General features: G+C 40.9%; 2 protein-coding genes across 3 annotated transcripts in view; one reads left to right on the forward strand and one right to left on the reverse strand.

The window, feature by feature from the left end:
* The window catches only part of Morn5 (MORN repeat containing 5), a 33,935-nt gene extending 31,255 nt beyond the window's left edge, over positions 1 to 2,680 (reverse strand). For both annotated transcript variants that reach the window (XM_020173111.2, XM_074051078.1), the window contains exon 1: positions 2,543 to 2,680. In XM_020173111.2, coding sequence (XP_020028700.2) covers positions 2,543 to 2,589 — 47 coding nt within the window. In that variant the 5' untranslated portion in view covers positions 2,590 to 2,680. The remainder of the gene's footprint in view (positions 1 to 2,542) is intronic.
* A 74-nt stretch (positions 2,681 to 2,754) lies between these two features.
* On the forward strand, positions 2,755 to 17,350 carry Ndufa8 (NADH:ubiquinone oxidoreductase subunit A8). Its single transcript, XM_020173110.2, has 4 exons — positions 2,755 to 2,931; positions 8,256 to 8,419; positions 12,574 to 12,739; positions 17,030 to 17,350. Exons 1-4 carry the CDS (start codon positions 2,881 to 2,883, stop codon positions 17,165 to 17,167), a joined length of 519 nt encoding a protein of 172 aa, XP_020028699.1. The 5' UTR covers positions 2,755 to 2,880; the 3' UTR covers positions 17,168 to 17,350.
* The last annotated feature ends 1,707 nt before the right edge of the window (positions 17,351 to 19,057 follow it).

The following is a 19,057-nucleotide window of genomic DNA, read 5'->3' on the forward strand; positions in this document are numbered from 1 at the left end:
TTGTTTCCAATCTTCAGTTATTACAAAGAAAGTTTCTATGTCTGTGTATGAATATATACTTTTATTTCTATTGGATTAATACCTAGGAGTACCATGTATATTTAACTTTTTAAGAAATTGACAAACTTTTCCAAAGCAGTTGTGCCAAGTTATACTCCTGCCAGCAGTAGATAGTCTACACAAACCAGTTGTTAAATTTTAATTTTCTATTGTATTGAGAAGCTATTCTGTTATTATTATTTGTGATACTGGGTTTGAACTCAGGGCCTCATGTTTGCCAGGCAGGCATTCTTATCACTTGAGCCACTCTTCTAAAAGGAAATTACCCTCTCTCAACCAAAAAAGTAAAAAAAAAAAATAACATTCATGTGTGCTCCATTATGTATGCCTTGGAACACTCCTGCTGGATGTGCATTGTTTTCCCATTTTACAGGGGAGGAAACCAAGGTATACAACCAGCAAGTGGTAGCCTTGAGCCAAGGTCTGTCTCATGCTGAAGCCCTTTATCCTGTCACTTTCATCACAGGCTGAAATCAGAAAGGCCCCAGATGACTCTAGTTACCTGTTATTAAAAAGCAAAAGCAATACAGAATGCATAGACATATATGAAAGAATTATAACAGGCAACATAACTACTGACTTTTTGCCAGTTATTGAAATTAAGAAAACCTCTTCAGGTCTGGAATTCCCTACTTTGGTTACAGTAGTATCAAAAACTCCCAGGCAGGGGATCACAAGTTTCCGGGTCCCCCTGCATTCCCCAATATGCAGTCTTTCTCTTCTCTTTTCTCCAACTAAAATCTCCACAAATAAAATCTTTCTGACCTTTAAAAAAAAAAAACTCCCAGGCAAAACAGCTTCTTGTGAACAAAAATATGGGAATGACTGATGCAATACACAGACTAAGTGAAAATGCACAGAAGGACTTCTGTCCTTGATCTTGTTGTCTATAGGTGTCTCATACACACAGAGAGAAAAGAAGTGTAGTTCTCAAATTTTTGTGCCTTTTATAAAATGTCTGATTCCCTCACCTCTATCTGACAAAACTCTACCACTTTTGCTGGAGCAGTTTCTTGAGGGAGAAGAAATAATATGGCTTGAATACAGAACTGGATTCAAATTCTGACTCCATCCTTTCCTAGCTGTGTATCAACAATGGCGGGCAGGTAATTTTGCATAACCTCAGTTCCTTATTTGCAGCCTGAACTACTCACAGTTGCGTATATACACCAAGCATCTCTACCACTTATCTGATGAGTTGGACAAGGGTCTTGAGTCCTGTAAACCTCCCTTGTATAATCTCTGTAGTGGAGATAATAACACCTCCCTTCATCCAATATATTCTAACACCTCTAGGAATCTCTCTCTCTCTTTGGAGACAGGGTTTTACTATGCATTCTAGGCTGGCCTCAAACTCATGATCCATCTGCCTCAGCTTCCCACTGCTGTGATTACAGCTGTGCACCACCATGGCTGACTTCTGCTCTCTCCACCACAGTACTGACTACACTGAATTGTGGTTACCTGTGTTCTTCCTATCTGCCCCACCATATTTGAATGAGTTTTTTTTTTTTTGAAGGCAGGGATTATGACCAGTGTCAAGTCCAGGATCTGGTACTTGGAGGATGATTACCATTTGTTGAATCGAATAGCTCTTACTGTTAGTCCTTTAGCGTGATTTGTGTAGATAATTGTAATAATCCTAGACTGTGAATTTGTGAAGGAGGAGGCCATGTACAGTTAGAGCTCTGTATCTGCAAGGTTCTTTTCCTGTGGATTCAACCAACCATATATTGAAAATACAGATGTCCCTTGGTATGGAGGCATTGGTTCCAGAGCTCCATCAGACATGTGCATGCTCAAGTGCATTATATAAAATGACATAGTGTTTGCATTTAGTTTACTGCATATCATTCATGTATATTTTAAATCTTATCCAGATTATTAACACCTAAGAGAACGTAAATGACATGCAAGTAATTGTTATATTATATGGCTTAGGAAATAATGACCGAACAAAGCCTGTACATGTTAAGTAAAGAAACAATTTTTCTCCCCAAATGTTTTCCATCCCTGATGTGGAACCGCCAATAGAAAAGGAAATCCACGTGGGGTCCTGGGACCAATCCCCTGAAGATACTGAGGGACAAATTAGCCACAGTCTCCCTTCCCCAATCTCCAAGTTTATTTTCATAGCCTTTCTGGCTACGTGACATTATTTTCTCATTTAATTTGTTTAGTGCCAATAAAGCTCCAACTAGATTATAAACTCCATGAGAGTAAGGATCTTGACATTGTTAATATTATCCCCATAACTAAAACCGACAGATGGAACACACACAGACACACACACACACACACACACACACACCTTGTATGGGAATGAATGAATCTCAGCTCTGCTGCTTATTACATGTGTGTTCCTGAGCAAGTTGCTTAAGCAAGTTTTGAAAGTATCTGGTACAAGTTCCTTCGCAGAGGAAAAAAGACAGCCGTCTTTTTCCAAATATTCAAGATACAGAGAATCAAATGAAGACCTTACCTCCCGTCTACATATTCCCCGATATACTGGCTCCCAGTGTACTCCATAGCACCAGCTTCTACTTTCCAGCTGTTGGGATCCCAGTCTCAGTGGATACTGCCTCACTATGACAACCAGGGGGTGGGCGGAGCCAACGCGAGGCCACGCCCCCGGGCGCTCCGCACTTCCTGGTAGCGCACGCTCCGTCTGTCGCGGTTGGGCAAAGCAGTGCGCATGCGTGCCGCTGGCTGCGTACGCGCAGGCGCTGTGTGGGCTGCATCGGCGTTGGAAAGGGGAGTTCAAGGAGACCCGGACAACGCGGCAGAGGGCACCTGGTCAGGGTCGGGGCTGCAGCCGTCATGCCTGGGATAGTGGAGCTGCCCACTTTGGAAGAGCTGAAAGTAGACGAGGTGAGGCTCGTCCGGAGGGCAGGCAAGAGGGGCCCAGGGTTGCAGCTTCCCAGGCCTGGGCCCAGCCAGCTTCATTTCTGCGGACCTTGGGCACCGGCTACGGTTCCCCGACCCCAATGCACACACACCCAGGTCCACCCCAAAAGTCCCCTGCAGTCCTGGAGTCATCCCTGTATCCCTGATATCGCAATCCGATGTGGCTCTAGACACCCCCTCCCCACCCAGGCGACCTGCTTCTCCTTCCGTAAATAGTAATGCTTTCTCTTAAGCATCAGCCACTTTAGTTACTTTGTATTTCTCAGACCTCTCTGAGGTGTGTGTACCGCCCCAGGAGCGCACACTCGAGGCAGACAGACCGTCGCCTTAAAGTGTCTTTGGTGCAAAGCGAAATCAAGTGGAGTCAGGGAGCCGCTGGAAAACGCGATGATACTGGAGAGAGTTTGCTAACAGCCGTGGCGAGGTGTTTGGTAACAGGACATTTTAAAGCAATGATTTACTCAAGAGATATTTGAATAATTCTCATGTGCACATACACTGAAAAGTAAGAAAGTCCCTGCTGTCATAGAGTTTGTAATCTAATAAGGAAACAAAGAGACAATTGCAATACAATGTAGTTATGGCTATGAGAAGTGAAGACTAACATGAACGAGCCATTTCTAAAGGAAAGCCATGCAGGATACTGATGATTATTTCGAACATATTAATTCATGGAATCTTTAACATCAGGTAGGATATAATTGTTCTTTCCATGGTGTAGATCGGAAATAGGCCCTGAGGAGAAGTGATTTGCCCAAGGTCACACTGCTGGTATGTAGTAGACTTGGAACATGAATCCAGGTCTGTCTTTACAGTATTATATTATGGGCAAAAGCTCAACAGTGAGAAGGCTTAGCAGAACCTTGTGTTTAGAAAACCAAGTGCTGTTTGATGTGACCCTAGTGTTGGTAGTGGTACTGACCTGGAGTGGTACTTTAGGATGAGGTAGGTCTTGGAAGTAACCTTCATAAAGCCAGACCAAGTGGTTTGGACTATATCCTGTAAGAGAGGTGGTGGGAAGGAGGTGGAAGTTATTAAGACTAATGACTGTCATGGCAGGAGTGGGTAGTAGAGCAGGCAATACTAAAGGAGAGGGAGAGCAGGACTAAAATTTATGTGCCAGAAATTATGTGCCAGGCAGTGTTGAGTGTTTTATCTGCATCACTTCATTTAGTCTTCTATGTCCCTGAGAATGGCAACTGTTCTTTTCCTCAGCTGAAGAGATTATTAGCTGTATTTAAGGAGTATATAATAAAGTGACATTACTAAGGTGGCAGGAGGGGTGCTCCATGGAGCCAGTCATTTATTTCTTATCCCACTGTGAAGCTGGGTTAAACTTGAGTTCTGTATTTGTAATTTGGTTCTGTTTCATGCAAGCGTTCTCTATCTGCAATAAATCTGCCTTCAAGATTTACACAACTGAGTTGAGATACAGATAATTACATAAACAACTAAAATATAATACAATATAAGACAACTGTGATTAAATACTGTGAAAGAGGGGCAAACATGGTTTAAGAAATGAGTAGGATCTGAGGCTGGATCTAAATTCTAGGCTGAACTACTTGGTCACCTTGATTAGTCACTTTCAGCATTTGCAGATCCAGGTTTTTGTTTGTAAGAGAAGGCAATTCCAGCTGTGCAGTTCTCTGCAGCTACATAGGGAATAGAGAAAGTACTTCTTGGACATAGTGTACAACATCTGAAGACAAACTTTTTTGTGGCAGAGATGGAGACGAATGCTAATGAGCGTAGGATCTGAACAAAGGTAAGAGGAGAGATGGGAAAATGCAGGGAACTAAAAATGGTTTCAGGAACAGTAAGTTCAGTGTTTTGAGGAAACAGCAAAGAGTCCCTTTATGAGTGAAAAAATAGTTTAGGTCCAGAGGCTTTGAATACCCAATAGGAAGTTTAGACTTTATTCTGATGTTAAGGGCTGAATCCTTTGAGAGTTTGGTTGTTAATTTGTTTTAATAGCATAATAAAATAAGAATTGTTATTTAGGAAAGATTACTAGCAGCTTTATGAAAAATGAAGAAAGGGAAAGAGAAGCAGGAAAACTAGTCTCAGTGGCTGTTAAAATAATTGAGAAAGCTATAAATGGCCCTAATATGCTTATAGAGAGGAAAAAACAAGTACAAGCATCTAGCCTCAATCTGACTTAGCGATGGTTTAATGATGAAGGCAGGACAGGATGAGGAATCAGTGTTAGATTCGTGGTTTGACAGCAGTCCTGGGGAAGCCAGAAGCAGCAGGTTGGGGGAGGAAGTGAAACCACTGTAGGCCTCATTGACTAGGAATTATGACACATCCTCGTGTAAAAAGCAGTCAGATGCTTTGGACTGCTAACTCCTTCAACACTGACAATTTTGAGTAAAAATAATAATAATAAAAAGCAGTATCGATCATGTACTCCCTATGTCAGCCATTGTTTTTACCATGAACTCATTTGGTTATTACAACAGTACTTTAAAGTGAATAGTATCATGCTACACTTTACATAAATTAAGCAAAATATAAGGTCTGGCATGAATTAAGTATGTACTATAAAAAGTAGTGCAGTCATGGTTTAAGGAAGTGAGCTCAGAACTGGAAGATTGGTAGGCTGTAGATTGTGACTCCCTGCCTCACTTTCCACACCTGCAGACTGTAGAATCCTGCTGTGCAGGTTGGCTGTGTGTGGATAAATGAGGAAGGATGTTAAGATTCTGTGTTCTTGAGACAAAGGGAGCTGAATGAATTCAAGAGGGTATTCATAGGAAGCAGCTGTGAAGGGATGTCATTGCTCTTGGAATGAAGCAGGTGAGGGCACACGGTGACATCTCAACTTCTCTGCTATCTCAGAGGTGATGTCATGGGAAGAGGCCTGACTAGAGGTCACAGTCTCTGGGTTCCAGTTCTAGAGCAATCTCTCTTATTCATCACTTAATTAATGAATTCAAAGAGTAGTTCTCATCCATCCTTTATTTCCCTGTGACATGGATGGTGTTCTATGTGCTCAGCAGCATGGGGCACCTTCGTTTTGATAAGACCTCCATGTCTGTAGAGAAGTAAAGCAATGCTGCAGGGCTTTGGGGCATGACTGCCATGGGCACTTCAGTAATTTAATTATCCATGTAGGAATATTTTAAGGCATTTGGCAATGAAGTAAATATAGCTAAATTAATTTTTTAAATGTAATGTTTTAAAAAAATGTTTGAAGCTGGGCATGGCAGGGCACTGCTATAATCCCTACACTAGAAGGCTGAAGCAGGAGGAGTGCAGGTTCAAGGCCAGCCTGGGCTACATGGCCAGACCCTGCCTCACAAAAACAAAAACCAAAAATATTTGGAGTATTTATTTTTGTGCTCCTAGCTGTTTATTTGTAACAAAACAAGCAAATGTATACCAAATTTTAATATAAAAATGTACAGATTTTACTTTAAATTTGTTAGAATTGTCATCACAAATTTCACTTACATCATAACTTTATTTTGGTAGTTATGACAGTTGTAATAATAGCAGACATAACTTTCACCTCCTCTTTCTGTAGTGTGTAGTTGAATTACTCTATTGGACATTTACCTTATTAGTGACTAACCTAACTGTGTAAAGTGCATAAAATGAAAAATGCAGACTTTCATCACTTAAAATCCTTAATTTTACAAATCAAATCCAGTAGTATATTAAGGTATAATTCACTATGACAGACTAGATTTTATTCCAGGTATATGAGTCAGTTTAGAAAATATGTCAGTGCTCTATGTTATATTTATAGGTTATGATAAAAAATCTGAAATTCATAGTCTTTCTTGGAGAAACCAGTAACAGTTAATCAAAACTAATTAGGATAGAAACTCCCTCAGCAACGAATAGGTAAGTAACTATATCCCAATCCCAAGAGCAAAAATTGCCTACTGTCATTGCTGTTCATCTGCATTGCACTGGGGGGGTTTGATGAGAGAACTAACATAGGAGGGGAGAATAAGAAGGAAAAAAAGGAGGGATAGTAGAGCAGCTCAACCAGTAAAAGTGCCTGCCTAGCAAGTGTGAGGCCCTGAGTTCAAATTCTAGTACCACAAAAAAATGATAGATAGATATAGAAGGAAAAAAGGAGATAAATATCAGAAACAAAGAGGATCATTTTTAGCTACAGGTAGTAGTCATTTTCTAGCCTGGTGGCTCACACTTTTAATCCTGGCTCCTTGGGAGGCTGAGATCGGAAGGATTGCAGTTTGATGCCCCATTTCCAAAATAACCAGAGCAAAATGGAGTCAAACACGTGTCTTGGAAGTGAGAAGTCCTGAGTTCAACTCAAGTCCCACAAAAAAAAAATAGTTATTTTCTGATAATCCTCTTGATTTTCTATCAGAACTAGTAAGAGTTCAATTAGATGACTAGAGAGAAAATCAGTGTACCAACAAGCAGTACACAGTTTGAAAATTTAATATTAAAAATTCTACTTAGTTTCTAAAATGCCAAAATGCTGAGAAGTATACAATAAATGTACAAGGTCCCTGTATGAAGGAAACTCACTTTTAATCAAGGAACAAGAATGACCCAAATGTGGATAAATGGAGGGAAATACCATGTCCTGGATAAAAACACATAATCCATGTATTCTTACCACCTTTATAAATACTATCTCTCCCTTGCCTGACAAAAAAGGGGTGCTTAACAGCTACTTGTGCTCGACACTTTTTGGGGTACTTGGTATATTGTTGCGTTTAATTGCACCTTCATTTAGGGAGAATTGATATTTTTACAGTATTGGGTCTCTGTTGAAAAGAAAAGCCCTGCCTTCATGGAGTTTATGCTCTACTGGTTGCATCTAGGCCACATGAGTGACCACTGCTGTTGGCTTATTTGTAAAATGATTAGGGAAAGACTTGGAGGACATCAACTCTGAGCAGAGACCTAACACAAGTTGAGCATCCCTAACCCAAAAACCCAAAATCTGAAATACTCCAAAATCCAAAACCTTTTCAGTGCCAACATTGATGCCACAAGTGGAAAATTCCTCACCTGACCTCATGTGACATTTTAGTCAAAACACGAGTGTGCTAGCTGCTGCTGGTTCACACCTATAATCCTAGCTACTTAGGAGGCAGAGATGAGGATCACGGTTTGAAGCCAGTCTGGTCAAATAGTTTGTGAGACCCTATCTTGAAAAAACCTGTCACTAAAAACAGGGCTGGTGGAGTGGCTCAAAGAGTAGGCCCTGAGTTCAAACACCAGTACTGCAAAAAACAAAACAAAAACAGGTGCATTGAGAATACTGTGATCTTTCTCCTGTGTTCCTTTCCCAGGTGAAAGTCAGCTCTGCTGTGCTCAAAGCTGCAGCCCATCACTATGGTGCTCAGTGTGATAAACCCAACAAGGAGTTCATGCTTTGCCGCTGGGAAGAGAAGGATCCTAGAAGGTGTCTAGAGGAAGGCAAGCTGGTCAACAAGTGTGCTCTGGACTTCTTTAGGTAAGAATCTTTTTTTGGGGAACCAAAAGGGGTCGGTTTTTGAACTCAGGGCCTCAGGCTTGTTGGCAGGTGCTCTACCACTTGAGCCACTCCATCAGCCGTTTTTTGTGTTAGGTATTTTCAAGATAGAGTCTCACAAACTGTTTACTTGGGGTTAACTTCAAACCGAGATCCTGCTCATCTATGCCTCCTGAGTAGCTAGGTTATAGGTGTGAGCCACCTGTGCCCGGCTGGTAAGAATCTTTTGGTATCAGTGCCTTTGTGGTTGAAAGATCAAGTTACTCTGAAGTACGTAAGTAAGCATCCAGCTATTTACATGGAAGGGTAATTTTATTAGGAAGTTTGAAGGCTCTGAAATCAGATAGACTAATGATAGTTGTTTTTGTTTTTATTATGTGGCAAGTTCTTTAATCTCCCTGGATCTCAGTTTCCAAACTGTAAATGGTGCATATGATAGGTTTTATATCATATACAGTATTGCTGTGGAAATTTTGAAAAGGCAAATAAAACCAACTCAGCACAGTGCTTGTTAGCCATTCACTAGACTGTTATCATTAGTAAGAATACACAGTTGTGATGGAAAGACAAGTGTTGAGTCAGACTTCTAGGTAGGCCACTGTGCTTGTCACTTAAGTGCAGAAATCTAAGATGCATAATTATAGAAAAATGTTTTAACCATAGTAGGCAGAGCTCTGTTAAAAGGGACAGAAACTCAACTCAGAAGAAATTGGCTTTTTAACTGTGAAGTCCAGAAATAGGCCTGGCATCAGGCAGGACTGGACTCAAGGGCTTAATGACCTCAAAACCACTTGATGTCTTTTGTCTCTTTTCTCCCCTCTTTCTCTGTTGACTTTATTTTCAAAGAGACTCTCCTTGCTGTAGTGGAAATGGCCACCAGCTACGTGAAACTGCTATTCTCCTTGGGTAGTTAGTGTGACAGAGTGCCATTTCTTCAGTGCTGTGAGCAGAGTGCCTGCCCTGAGTTGGGTCATCCTGGCTCACTGACTTGTATGCATATTGTTATAGCAGTTGTGCCTCAGGAGATAAAATGCTCTGATTGGTAAGGACTAAGTGGGGAATAGTCTTAGCTTTATCCAAACCACATTGCTGAGAGACAGGGAGGGGTTGTTTCCCAAAGGAAAATCACAAGGATGTTACAGAAGAACGGGGAATGACTGCTGGCTAGGCAGAAACCACAGATGTCCACTACAGTGACGTTAGAGGGGAAAATAAAATATCTTAGCACAATAGCTGCTTTCCTTCTTTCTTGCCTGTTCTTTGTCCACATGCAGAGATTTTTGTTCACATGCAAAGAGATTTTTGTGGTTATAATCAGTTTGTGTATTTTAAAAAGTGATTTTTCACTTGAAATTATTGGAAACATTTTTTCAAGTCACTATATAGTCTTCATGATTATTGCTTTTAATGGCTATATAATAATCCATCAGTAGTTGAACCAACTATAATATACCTGTCCAATTCCTGCTAGTGAACATCACTGATAGTTTGTTTCAGATTTGATTATTTTGTTTAAATCTTTAGTGATCACCTTTGTTTGTAAATAGCTCTTCTTCATTTTTTGGTCTGTTTTTTGTTTGTTTGTTTTTGGTGGTACTACGATTTTGAACTCAGGGCTTCTCCATGCTTGCTGGGTAGGCACTCTACCACTTGAGCCATTCCGCCAGCCCTCTTTTTCATCTTTTAAATTAGTTCCGTGGTATAACTTTCCCAGCATTGATACCTTTCTTTCTCCCCTCTTCTCCCTTTCTTCCTTTTTTCTTTCTTTTTGGCAGTTACTGGGGTTTGAACTCAGGGCTGGCGAGATATTTTCTTTCTCAAAATGTTTTGAGCATTATTTATAGCTCTTCAGCTTTGGCCTTTTTTAATTTGTTTTTTTTTTAAAGGTTTGGATCAGCTTTTGCTGTCATTAGCACTGCATCCTGGTATGCATATTACTTGTTACTTAAATATTTGATAGGTACAATATGGTATTCTGTCATGCTTGAATTTGCATTAATCTAATTGTTAATAGGTTGAATATGTATTTACTTATTTCAAAAAAAATTATTTTCTGAGAGAACTTTGGCAAAGCATTTTTGCTGAGATCCAGAGGTAGAATGTTTTAAGTGGGAAACGTTTGGATTTCACAAATTCCCAAGGTTTCTCACTGCACCTCTCAGAGGGGTTTCTCACTGCTGACATTGCTTATGTAGTCTTAGTAGATGATAGTCTGCCAGACATGGGCAACAGGGTGCAGAAAAGGAATCTACAGTGCTAGAGCACTTGGCAGGCAGCTTCTCTGCTACTGCAGTGTGGAAGAGTACAGAGCTCCCACTGGAAACGGTAGCTTTCTACCAGTGAAATTGATTCTGAGTTCAGGTTATGCCTACCACACCTGCAGGTACCTAGGACACTAGTGACATTGGTAACTCCCAGGAGGGGAGCTTGTGGTGGTAGGGCAGGACTCGAAGACAGATTTTTCCTATATACTTCCTTAGACCTCTTCTGATGCTTCTCCTGAGACATTTTAAAGAAGATCTGGTTTTGGGAGGGAGCTAAGATTGCTGGAGTAGGGCAGGTGAGCACTTCATAATCATTATTCCTTTGGTGGAAGAGGTTCTGAATTCCTCCCACTGTCTCAATAGGGCTTTTATGTAAAACAATGGTATTTTATTCATGCTTGAATCTGCATTTATTTTAATATTAGCAGGGTTGAATGATAACAGAAGGGAAGTTTTGCAAAACAACTGAAGATACACCTTTTTTTATTCATAGAAGTGGCATTTTCTCAGACATTGTTTGTCATTGTTATTGTTAATAGGGTTTGAACTCTAGGCCTCACACTTGCTTAGACAGCTGCTCTACCACCTGAGCTATGCCCTTGGCCCTCTGCAGACATTTTTGATGTCACAAGATGAATTATATGCTGCACTATTTCTTAACAGAGAGCAGCAAATATAATTAACTTTCTTCTTGATAACAAGGATTATACTTTTGTTTGATGCATTAATAGAATGAAGACTTCAAGTTTTTGAGGAGTAGAGGGAAGTTTGCTTCTATGAGTGACTCTAGGACTTTCTCTTATTAGTGTGTATGTTTGCTTTTTGAAATGCTGTCTCCTCCTTTGCCATTGTCTGTCACCTCTGACTTCTGTCAGCATGTCCATCTCTGACTATGCTTCCTTCTTTTCTAAGTTGGCTCAGCTGATAACTGTTGAGGATTGGATTTAAAGAAAAGAATAAATAGGCCCCAAAGGAGCTCTCCTCTTGAGTAAGATGTATGTGCCTTAGGCCATAATCTTTTCTTTTTGCTGCATAAAGTAGGTTTTTTCCTCAGCAATCTTTTTTTTTTAAACTTCTTGGTTCTCAACTTGAAGGTCTTTAAATCATCTTGTAAGTTAGCAATGTTTACTCCCCATAGTTTTCAGAAAGCAAGGCCCTGTCTAGGTGCCCAACAACTGATGAATAGATAAATAAAGTGTGTGTGTGTGTGTGTGTGTGTGTGTGTGTGTGTGTGTGTATAGAAACCATGGAATATTACTCACCCATAAAGAAAAGTAAAATTATGTCATTTGCAGGAAAGTGGATGGAACTGAAGATCATCTTGCTGAGTGAGATGAGCAAAGTTCATAAAGCCAAGTATGGCATGTTCTCACTCGTTTGCGGAGCCTAGATCTAGATGATGATAAGGAGACATGAATGTAAATGAGGGATGTCTGGGGGTAGGGATTAGCAGGAGAGGGGGAGGAGGAGAGGAAAAAACACTGAGGGGTGAAGAGGATCGAAGTACCCTATGTATATTCATATGAAGGCAGCATAATGAAACCCACCAAACACTGCTTGAAAAACCAGGGGTGAAGAGGGGGAATGGAAATATAATTGAGGTGCTGAACCAGTTTCAAGGTATACTTTGCACATTACCACAATGAAATTGCCTCATATGATTAATGGGTGCTAATTCAGATAAGATTGGGAGTGTTCAGGGTGGTATGGCACAGATGATGTGTGCTGATCGAAAACTAAAATTTTAAAGAAAAGACAAGGCGATGTACTTGCTATTTGTGTCTGGTTTTTTTTTTGTTGTTGTTGTTCATGCTTCTCTATTTTTCATTGTTTTGCGAAGAGCTACCACTAACCTCTAGCTCTCCTTTCCAGGCAGATAAAGCGCCACTGTGCAGAGCCTTTTACAGAATATTGGACTTGCATCGATTATTCCAATCTGCAATTATTTCGTTACTGTCGCAAGCAGCAGGCAAAATTTGATGAGTGTGTGCTGGACAAACTGGGCTGGGTGCGGCCTGATCTAGGAGAACTATCAAAGGTAAGAGGCTCCTGCAGGGCCTCAGACCCAGAGTGAGGGATGGGGCAGAGGCAGGAGGTGCAGAAGGGGGTCTCCATGGGATAGGAAGGATGTGAGAAGTCACATTTACCAACTAGATTAATTAGGGAGTGATTATACACAATCCAGAGGGAGTGTTTCAATAGAAATATACCTGTAAATAGACCTTCTAGCATGTGCAGATTTGTTTTTGGTTAATTAGCTAATTGAAGAGCAGAGGGAGCAGAGGTTGGTTAAACAAAATGTTAGTGAAACACTGTCAGTCAAAAACATCCTTGAGGTTGTGGTGGAATTCATTGGGGAATTAGGATCAACTCCTGCCAGAGTTTTGGGGAACCTAAGATTTAAAAAGTACACGCTTGCCATATGCCAGTGGCTCAGGCCTATAATTCTGGTTACTTGGGAGGCTAAGATCCGGGATGATCGTGGGTTGAGGCCAGCTTGAGCAAATAATTCATGACACCCCATCTTTGAAATAGCCAGAGCAAAATGGACTGAAGGTGTGGCTCAAGCAGTAGAGTACCTGTTTTGCAAGTGGGGAGCCCAAAGCTCCAGTCCCAAATAAATAAATAAATAAAAATAAAATACATACATAAATAAAAGTACGTGGTTGTAGCTAAAAAGTTTGTTTTCCTTCTCTTTCTCCTATGTTTGTTGTGACATTACCATCTGTTGAAACGTCAGACCCAAAGCCCAGATGTCTTTATTCTTCACTCCCAGCTCTTTTTTTAATCCCATTTGATCAGGAGTAGATTAGCTTTAGCTGGAATATGTATATTTTTTAATCTTCTCATTGAACACTCTGCTGTTACCATCTTGGAGAGGAGTCCTTAACAGAGCTACTTGCATTTCTGGGAAGGGAAGTGGATCAATTTGGGCCTTAGACTTTACATTCATTCTCTGAAATTGAAGAATTTAGAGATAAAACTACATCTTCACTGTAGGAGTGATCTGTATGGAAAATAAATCAGGAATCACTCTCCTTTTAAAACCTTTTAGGGACACTCCATTATAGAGAGATAAAGCATCCTCTCTATATCATGCATGGCATGTGAGACCCTTAGTGGTCTGACCCTTCTTGCTGCTTCAGCTTAGGTGTCCTCCATTCCTTCTGGGCCAGCACACGTGGCAAGGCATGGAGGGAAACATAAGTTTTGAGTGGACACAAATAGTAGATTTGAATCTTGGTGCTACTGCGTAATTGATACGGGATCTTGAGCAAATTCCTGTTCTGCCACATCTACAGTAGATCAGGAATCCACCTTCCTCTGAGAATTACAACAAAGAGCCCATGTGAATCCCTCCAGTACCTAGGCACATAGGTTCACAGTTATTCTTAGCCCTTTTTCCTTTGTGTATAGCATCTGATTACTGAGTTCAGAAGCTTAGTGTTATAAGTAGCAGAATAACTTAAGTCATATTTTTTTTGTACTTGGTGTACTCATCTTTCCCTCACATATTTTCTTTTGCTACACTGAACACATTAATAGCAAATCATGCTATTAATAAAATGTATTTATTCTTGAGTCTTTGTTTTAGCAATAAAAAAAAAAACCCTGAAAGTGAAATTATTATTTTTACTTTTAGAAGTGTATTTTTTGAAGTATACTGTTAGTTTTAGTTACACTTCAATTCAGTATCCAGTCTCTTCCTAGAAAGGTGGTAATCAGCTGAGTAAAGCCTGAGTTGCAGCTTTATTCACTTTTGTATTTTGTTCCCATCTGATTACTTGTCCCTCCTATGGTCCCTTGGTGAATTCTTACCTATTCATCTGGTGTTAGTTTATGTGTCATGTCTTGGTCTTCTCTGAAGTTTGTGACCTTCCTAGGCAGAATTGCTCTTACCTGTAAACCCATCATCCTGTTGATGTTGAAAGTAACGATGGAGCACCTATATCCTTTGGGTAGTTAGTGTATATTTTTCTACTTTATTTCAATAACCCTGTGAGCTACTCATAGCTCCATTTTACAGATGGAAGTTAAATAGGCTGCCCAAAGTTATTTACTTAGTAATTGGTTTGACCGTATGCCTCTGCCCATTTTTTGGGGGGGGATGGTATGGAAGAGGAAGTTGCTTTATTGTTTTCCTCAATAATTTGTTCTTTCAAGAGGTCCTTGATTACTGTAAGCTTGAGAAACCATTTTTCTGGATTTATCTAATAAGTACCTTGAATTCTTTAAAAGAACTTCAAATATCAGCTAGAGGCATTTGAAATTACTTTCAAGCAATAAGGAACCTTTAGTGATCTCTACTTATGGCAGAGGGATGGGAAAACTGTTTCCAGAACAAGCAAACAACATAGCACTCTGGACTCCAAAGACTTGAGTTCTAGTTCCAGCCTGATGTTACCATGTATTATTATCTTAGTCAAGTCAGTCTCCCTGGTCCTCACCTGTGAGCCAGAGGTAATAAATGCCACATAGGGTGTTATAAGTAATTTTGTGATGGAATATCCAAAAGCTTTGATCACAAAAAATAGTTTCTGAATTTGTACATCATGCAGATCAATCTGATCATATGTGGGGCAGCTCAGAATTCGTACCCTAGAGTAGTAATCAGGAGATGGTTAATAATTATGGCCCTCTTATCTGTGCCTGGTTCCTCATCTTTAAGACGAATATTTTCTGCTGGCTTTCCAATTGAGATTTTTTTTTTTTTCTGCTGGGACTGGGGTTTGAATTCAGGGCTTTTGCAAAGCAGATGCTCTAACACTTGACCCACACCTTTTGGAAATGGGGTCTTGCAAACTATTTGCTTGGACTCACCTCCAACCTTGATCCTTGATCCTCCCATTCTCAGTTTCCCAAATAATTAGGATTACAGGTGTGAGCTTCTGACACCTGGTGAGATTTGGGTGGCCATTGGGAATGGTATGGGTGTGAATATCTCTATCTCCCTGTTGGAGTTCAGTATTTCATCATCTTACTTGGCCTATTAGCTCAGCTTCCCAGTTCTGGTCTTTCCTTTCTCTAGCTTCCCCACTTTCCAGCCTATAGATGTGATTGGCTACTTCTCCACTTCAGTGGCATCTGTTACCATCAAATTCAAATCCAGGCACCTTTGCACATCATTTAGTACCCTTTGTCTTCCAGTGCTGTGTACAAGTGTTGCATGGTATTCAAAAATACAGAGTTGTACACATGTATGTAAATGGAAAAATTAGTCCTATTGAAACTATTCCAGGAATGGGGGAAGATAAAGGAGAATGATGGAGGGGTGAATTCAAGTATGATATATTTGATATGTTGTAAGAACTCTTGTAAATGCCACAATGTACCCCCAGCACAACAATTTAAAAAAAAAAAGTGCAGAGTTATTTAGGAGTAAGTAGGCAGATCTGGCTTTGTGTCGTAGTTCTGCTGATAGTGCAATGGCCTCAGTGAACCTGTGCAAAATGACCTCATAGGAGTGGGAGAATGAATGGAATAATGTGCTCAGCATCCTTGCTGACATTAAGAGAGCGGTTAAGTGCTTCAGCTCCCCCACTTCCTGCAGCGTTTGCTCCGGCTACTCTGTCCTCATATGTACTCTTTGTTCACTCTCAGTGTCTTCCTCATAATCTTCCTGGCTGACTCCTGTTCTTCCTTCAAGATTAAACTAAATGTTAGCTCTTCAGAAATAGTCCAGGTCCCCCAGCCTGTGGTGTGGATGAGTATACAGAATCCTTTTCCCTTCCCACACAGTTCATGTCTCCGTTATGGTCATTAGGTAATAGAGAAATCCTCATCAATATTCTTTTGTTTTGTTTTTGCTTGGGGTTTGAACTCAGGGCATTATTTGCTACACCACTTGAGATACACCTCCAGCCCTTTTTGCTTATAACTTATTTTTCATATAGTCTTGTTTTTGCTTGGGTCAGGCTCCAACCACAGCTAGGCTTCTTGCCTAGCTGGGATCACAGGCATTTGCCACTATGCCCAGCTTGTTTGTTGAGATGGGGCCTTAAACCTTGATCCTCCCAATCTCTGCCTCCCGCATAGCTGGAGCTACTGTTCCCAGTCTTGGTTGATACTCTTGTCTGTATCCCTTAGTAGATAGTGAGTCCCTTGAGCATAGTGTATTTCTTGTTCCCTTCTGTATCCCCGACTTCCACCATGTGAAATGATGTTTGTTTAAGGACTAAATGAGTCTAAATGTGAATTGCTGGGGCTTTAAAGTCAGGGAGTAGTTGAGCAGTAGGAATAGAGAGGAGACACCAGAGGGCTCACATAAGGTCACAAACAACTCTAACCTTACTTTCAACTTTGCCTCTTCCTTCTTCACCCTTCCCAGGTCACCAAAGTGAAAACAGATCGACCTTTACCAGAGAATCCCTATCACTCAAGACCAAGACCGGAGCCCAACCCCGAGATAGAAGGGGATCTGAAGCCTGCCAAACACGGCAGCCGCCTTTTTTTCTGGACCATGTAAGGATGGGTCCACAGCCCACACTCAGTCATGCACCCAGACAGCAACAGATGAAAACGCCCATGCAGTTTGCATCAGCCGATAGAGTGTTCTTTCCCGGATCACAGACATTAACAAAAAAGTTAATTTATGTGACTTGGCAGTTATTCTATACCATTTCCTGTCCATTAAAAATTTTAAAGGAAACAGTTATATTTTATTATGTTTTATGTAACCTTGTGACCTTTAAAGATGACTTACTCTTGCTTTTTCTTCTTGAAGTCCTGCCTGTTCCTCTCACTTTGCTTTAAGTAGGACTTTCCCACTAGTGTGGCAGGGGAGCCACCATAGAACTTGAAGGAATGACTGTGTAGAGCTGTATTGTTACCTGAAACAGCTCACTGGGGTGTGTCTGTTCATATATTTTGAGGTCTCACCTCTTCCTCCACATCCAACATTTCGAGCAACTATTTCCCTAGAGGTCATTCCAGAGAAACATCCAGGATAGGCATAAAGAAATGTTTGAGCCTTGTGACTCAGGACACGGGAGGGGCTCCTGGCTGGGTGTTAGGCTGTCTTGCTCAAAGTTTCTTAAAGAACCTAACTTCCACCATTTCCCCTTGATATCCCATCCTCAAGCATTATAACCCAGATGTTTTTCCTGATAGACAAGGGAGGTGGAGGCTGAGCTCCCAGCTCCAAAGCCAGGAAGTCAGGAGGTCTGAGTGTCAATTCCAACCTTGGGTGTGTTCCTTAACCTCTTGTGAGAGGTTGGGTCTGAGGACAAACTAAAGGGCACATGCTTATCTACCTCCTGCGCAGGTTAGAGCCACAAGTGTTTACAAAGCTGTTTGGTTCAAAGCACTGTAGCCCCCCCTCATAGCCCCCTTCATTCAATTCCCTTTTCATCACTAGGCTATTTCCTCTCCATCTGGCTGGGTCACTGTCCACCTTCTGGTTGTAGTTTGATATTGCATAGGACCCTGCACAAGTCATCTCAACTCCCTGGGCTTTGGTTTCTCTGTAGATCTGTAAAAAAGTGAATTGGACAAGTGTGTTTCTTAAGTCTCCTCCAACTTTGCTGTGTTCTATAGGTGGGGAGGTTGCTAGGAGGCATTAGACAGATGAGGTACAGAATTTTATTACCTGAAGTGTTCAAGGCCAAGCGTTGTGTGATCTGCCATGCCCCTGACACCTCTGCTGACCCCACAATTGGAAGCATTTTGTATGAAACTCCCACTTTTCTGCAAAAGTACCTTGCCGTTGCCTCAGATTTTCCAACTTAAAGAATAGGCCCTTCTTGCATTTTGAAAATAGCTGAGGCAAAGTTCATTAACCACTTGGTGTAGTCATTAATTAGAAGTCTCCTCTGGTGAGTAAAGTAAGAGCATGGTTACAGACTGGCATGTATACAATATTTCAAGTCACATTGCTTTCCGCTTTCTCTTGCAAAGGAAGCTGGATCTTGTGTAAATAATAACAAAACACTCATCAAACAGTGTGCATCATGCTGAGTGTTTCACATATGTCAGTTCCTTCCATGGTCAGAGCCTTTGAAAGTGATACCATTTTATGTCAAACCCATTTCACAGATGAAGGAGCAAAAGCTTAGGGAGAGGTAAAGAGATCCCAGCCTCATAGAAGAAGTGGTAGATACAGGATACAAATGAAGAATTGGCTAGTTCTGATGGCCACACTTGTCCTTCAAAGCCATCAGTGGCTCTTATCCTTGGATGCATGTTAGAGACACCTGGGAACTTTTAAATACTGATTTCTGGAGCTCATCCCCAAAGTTTGTGTTCTAATTGGTCTGTTATGTGGACTCTGGGATTTTTGAAAGCTCCCCAGGCTGTTCTCATGTCAAACCAAGGTGTGTGGCTATGGACAGATTTTATATATGAAAAAGCAGGTCAG

This window comes from Castor canadensis, chromosome 13, assembly GCF_047511655.1.
Source record: "Castor canadensis chromosome 13, mCasCan1.hap1v2, whole genome shotgun sequence".
Taxonomy (NCBI): domain Eukaryota; kingdom Metazoa; phylum Chordata; class Mammalia; order Rodentia; family Castoridae; genus Castor; species Castor canadensis.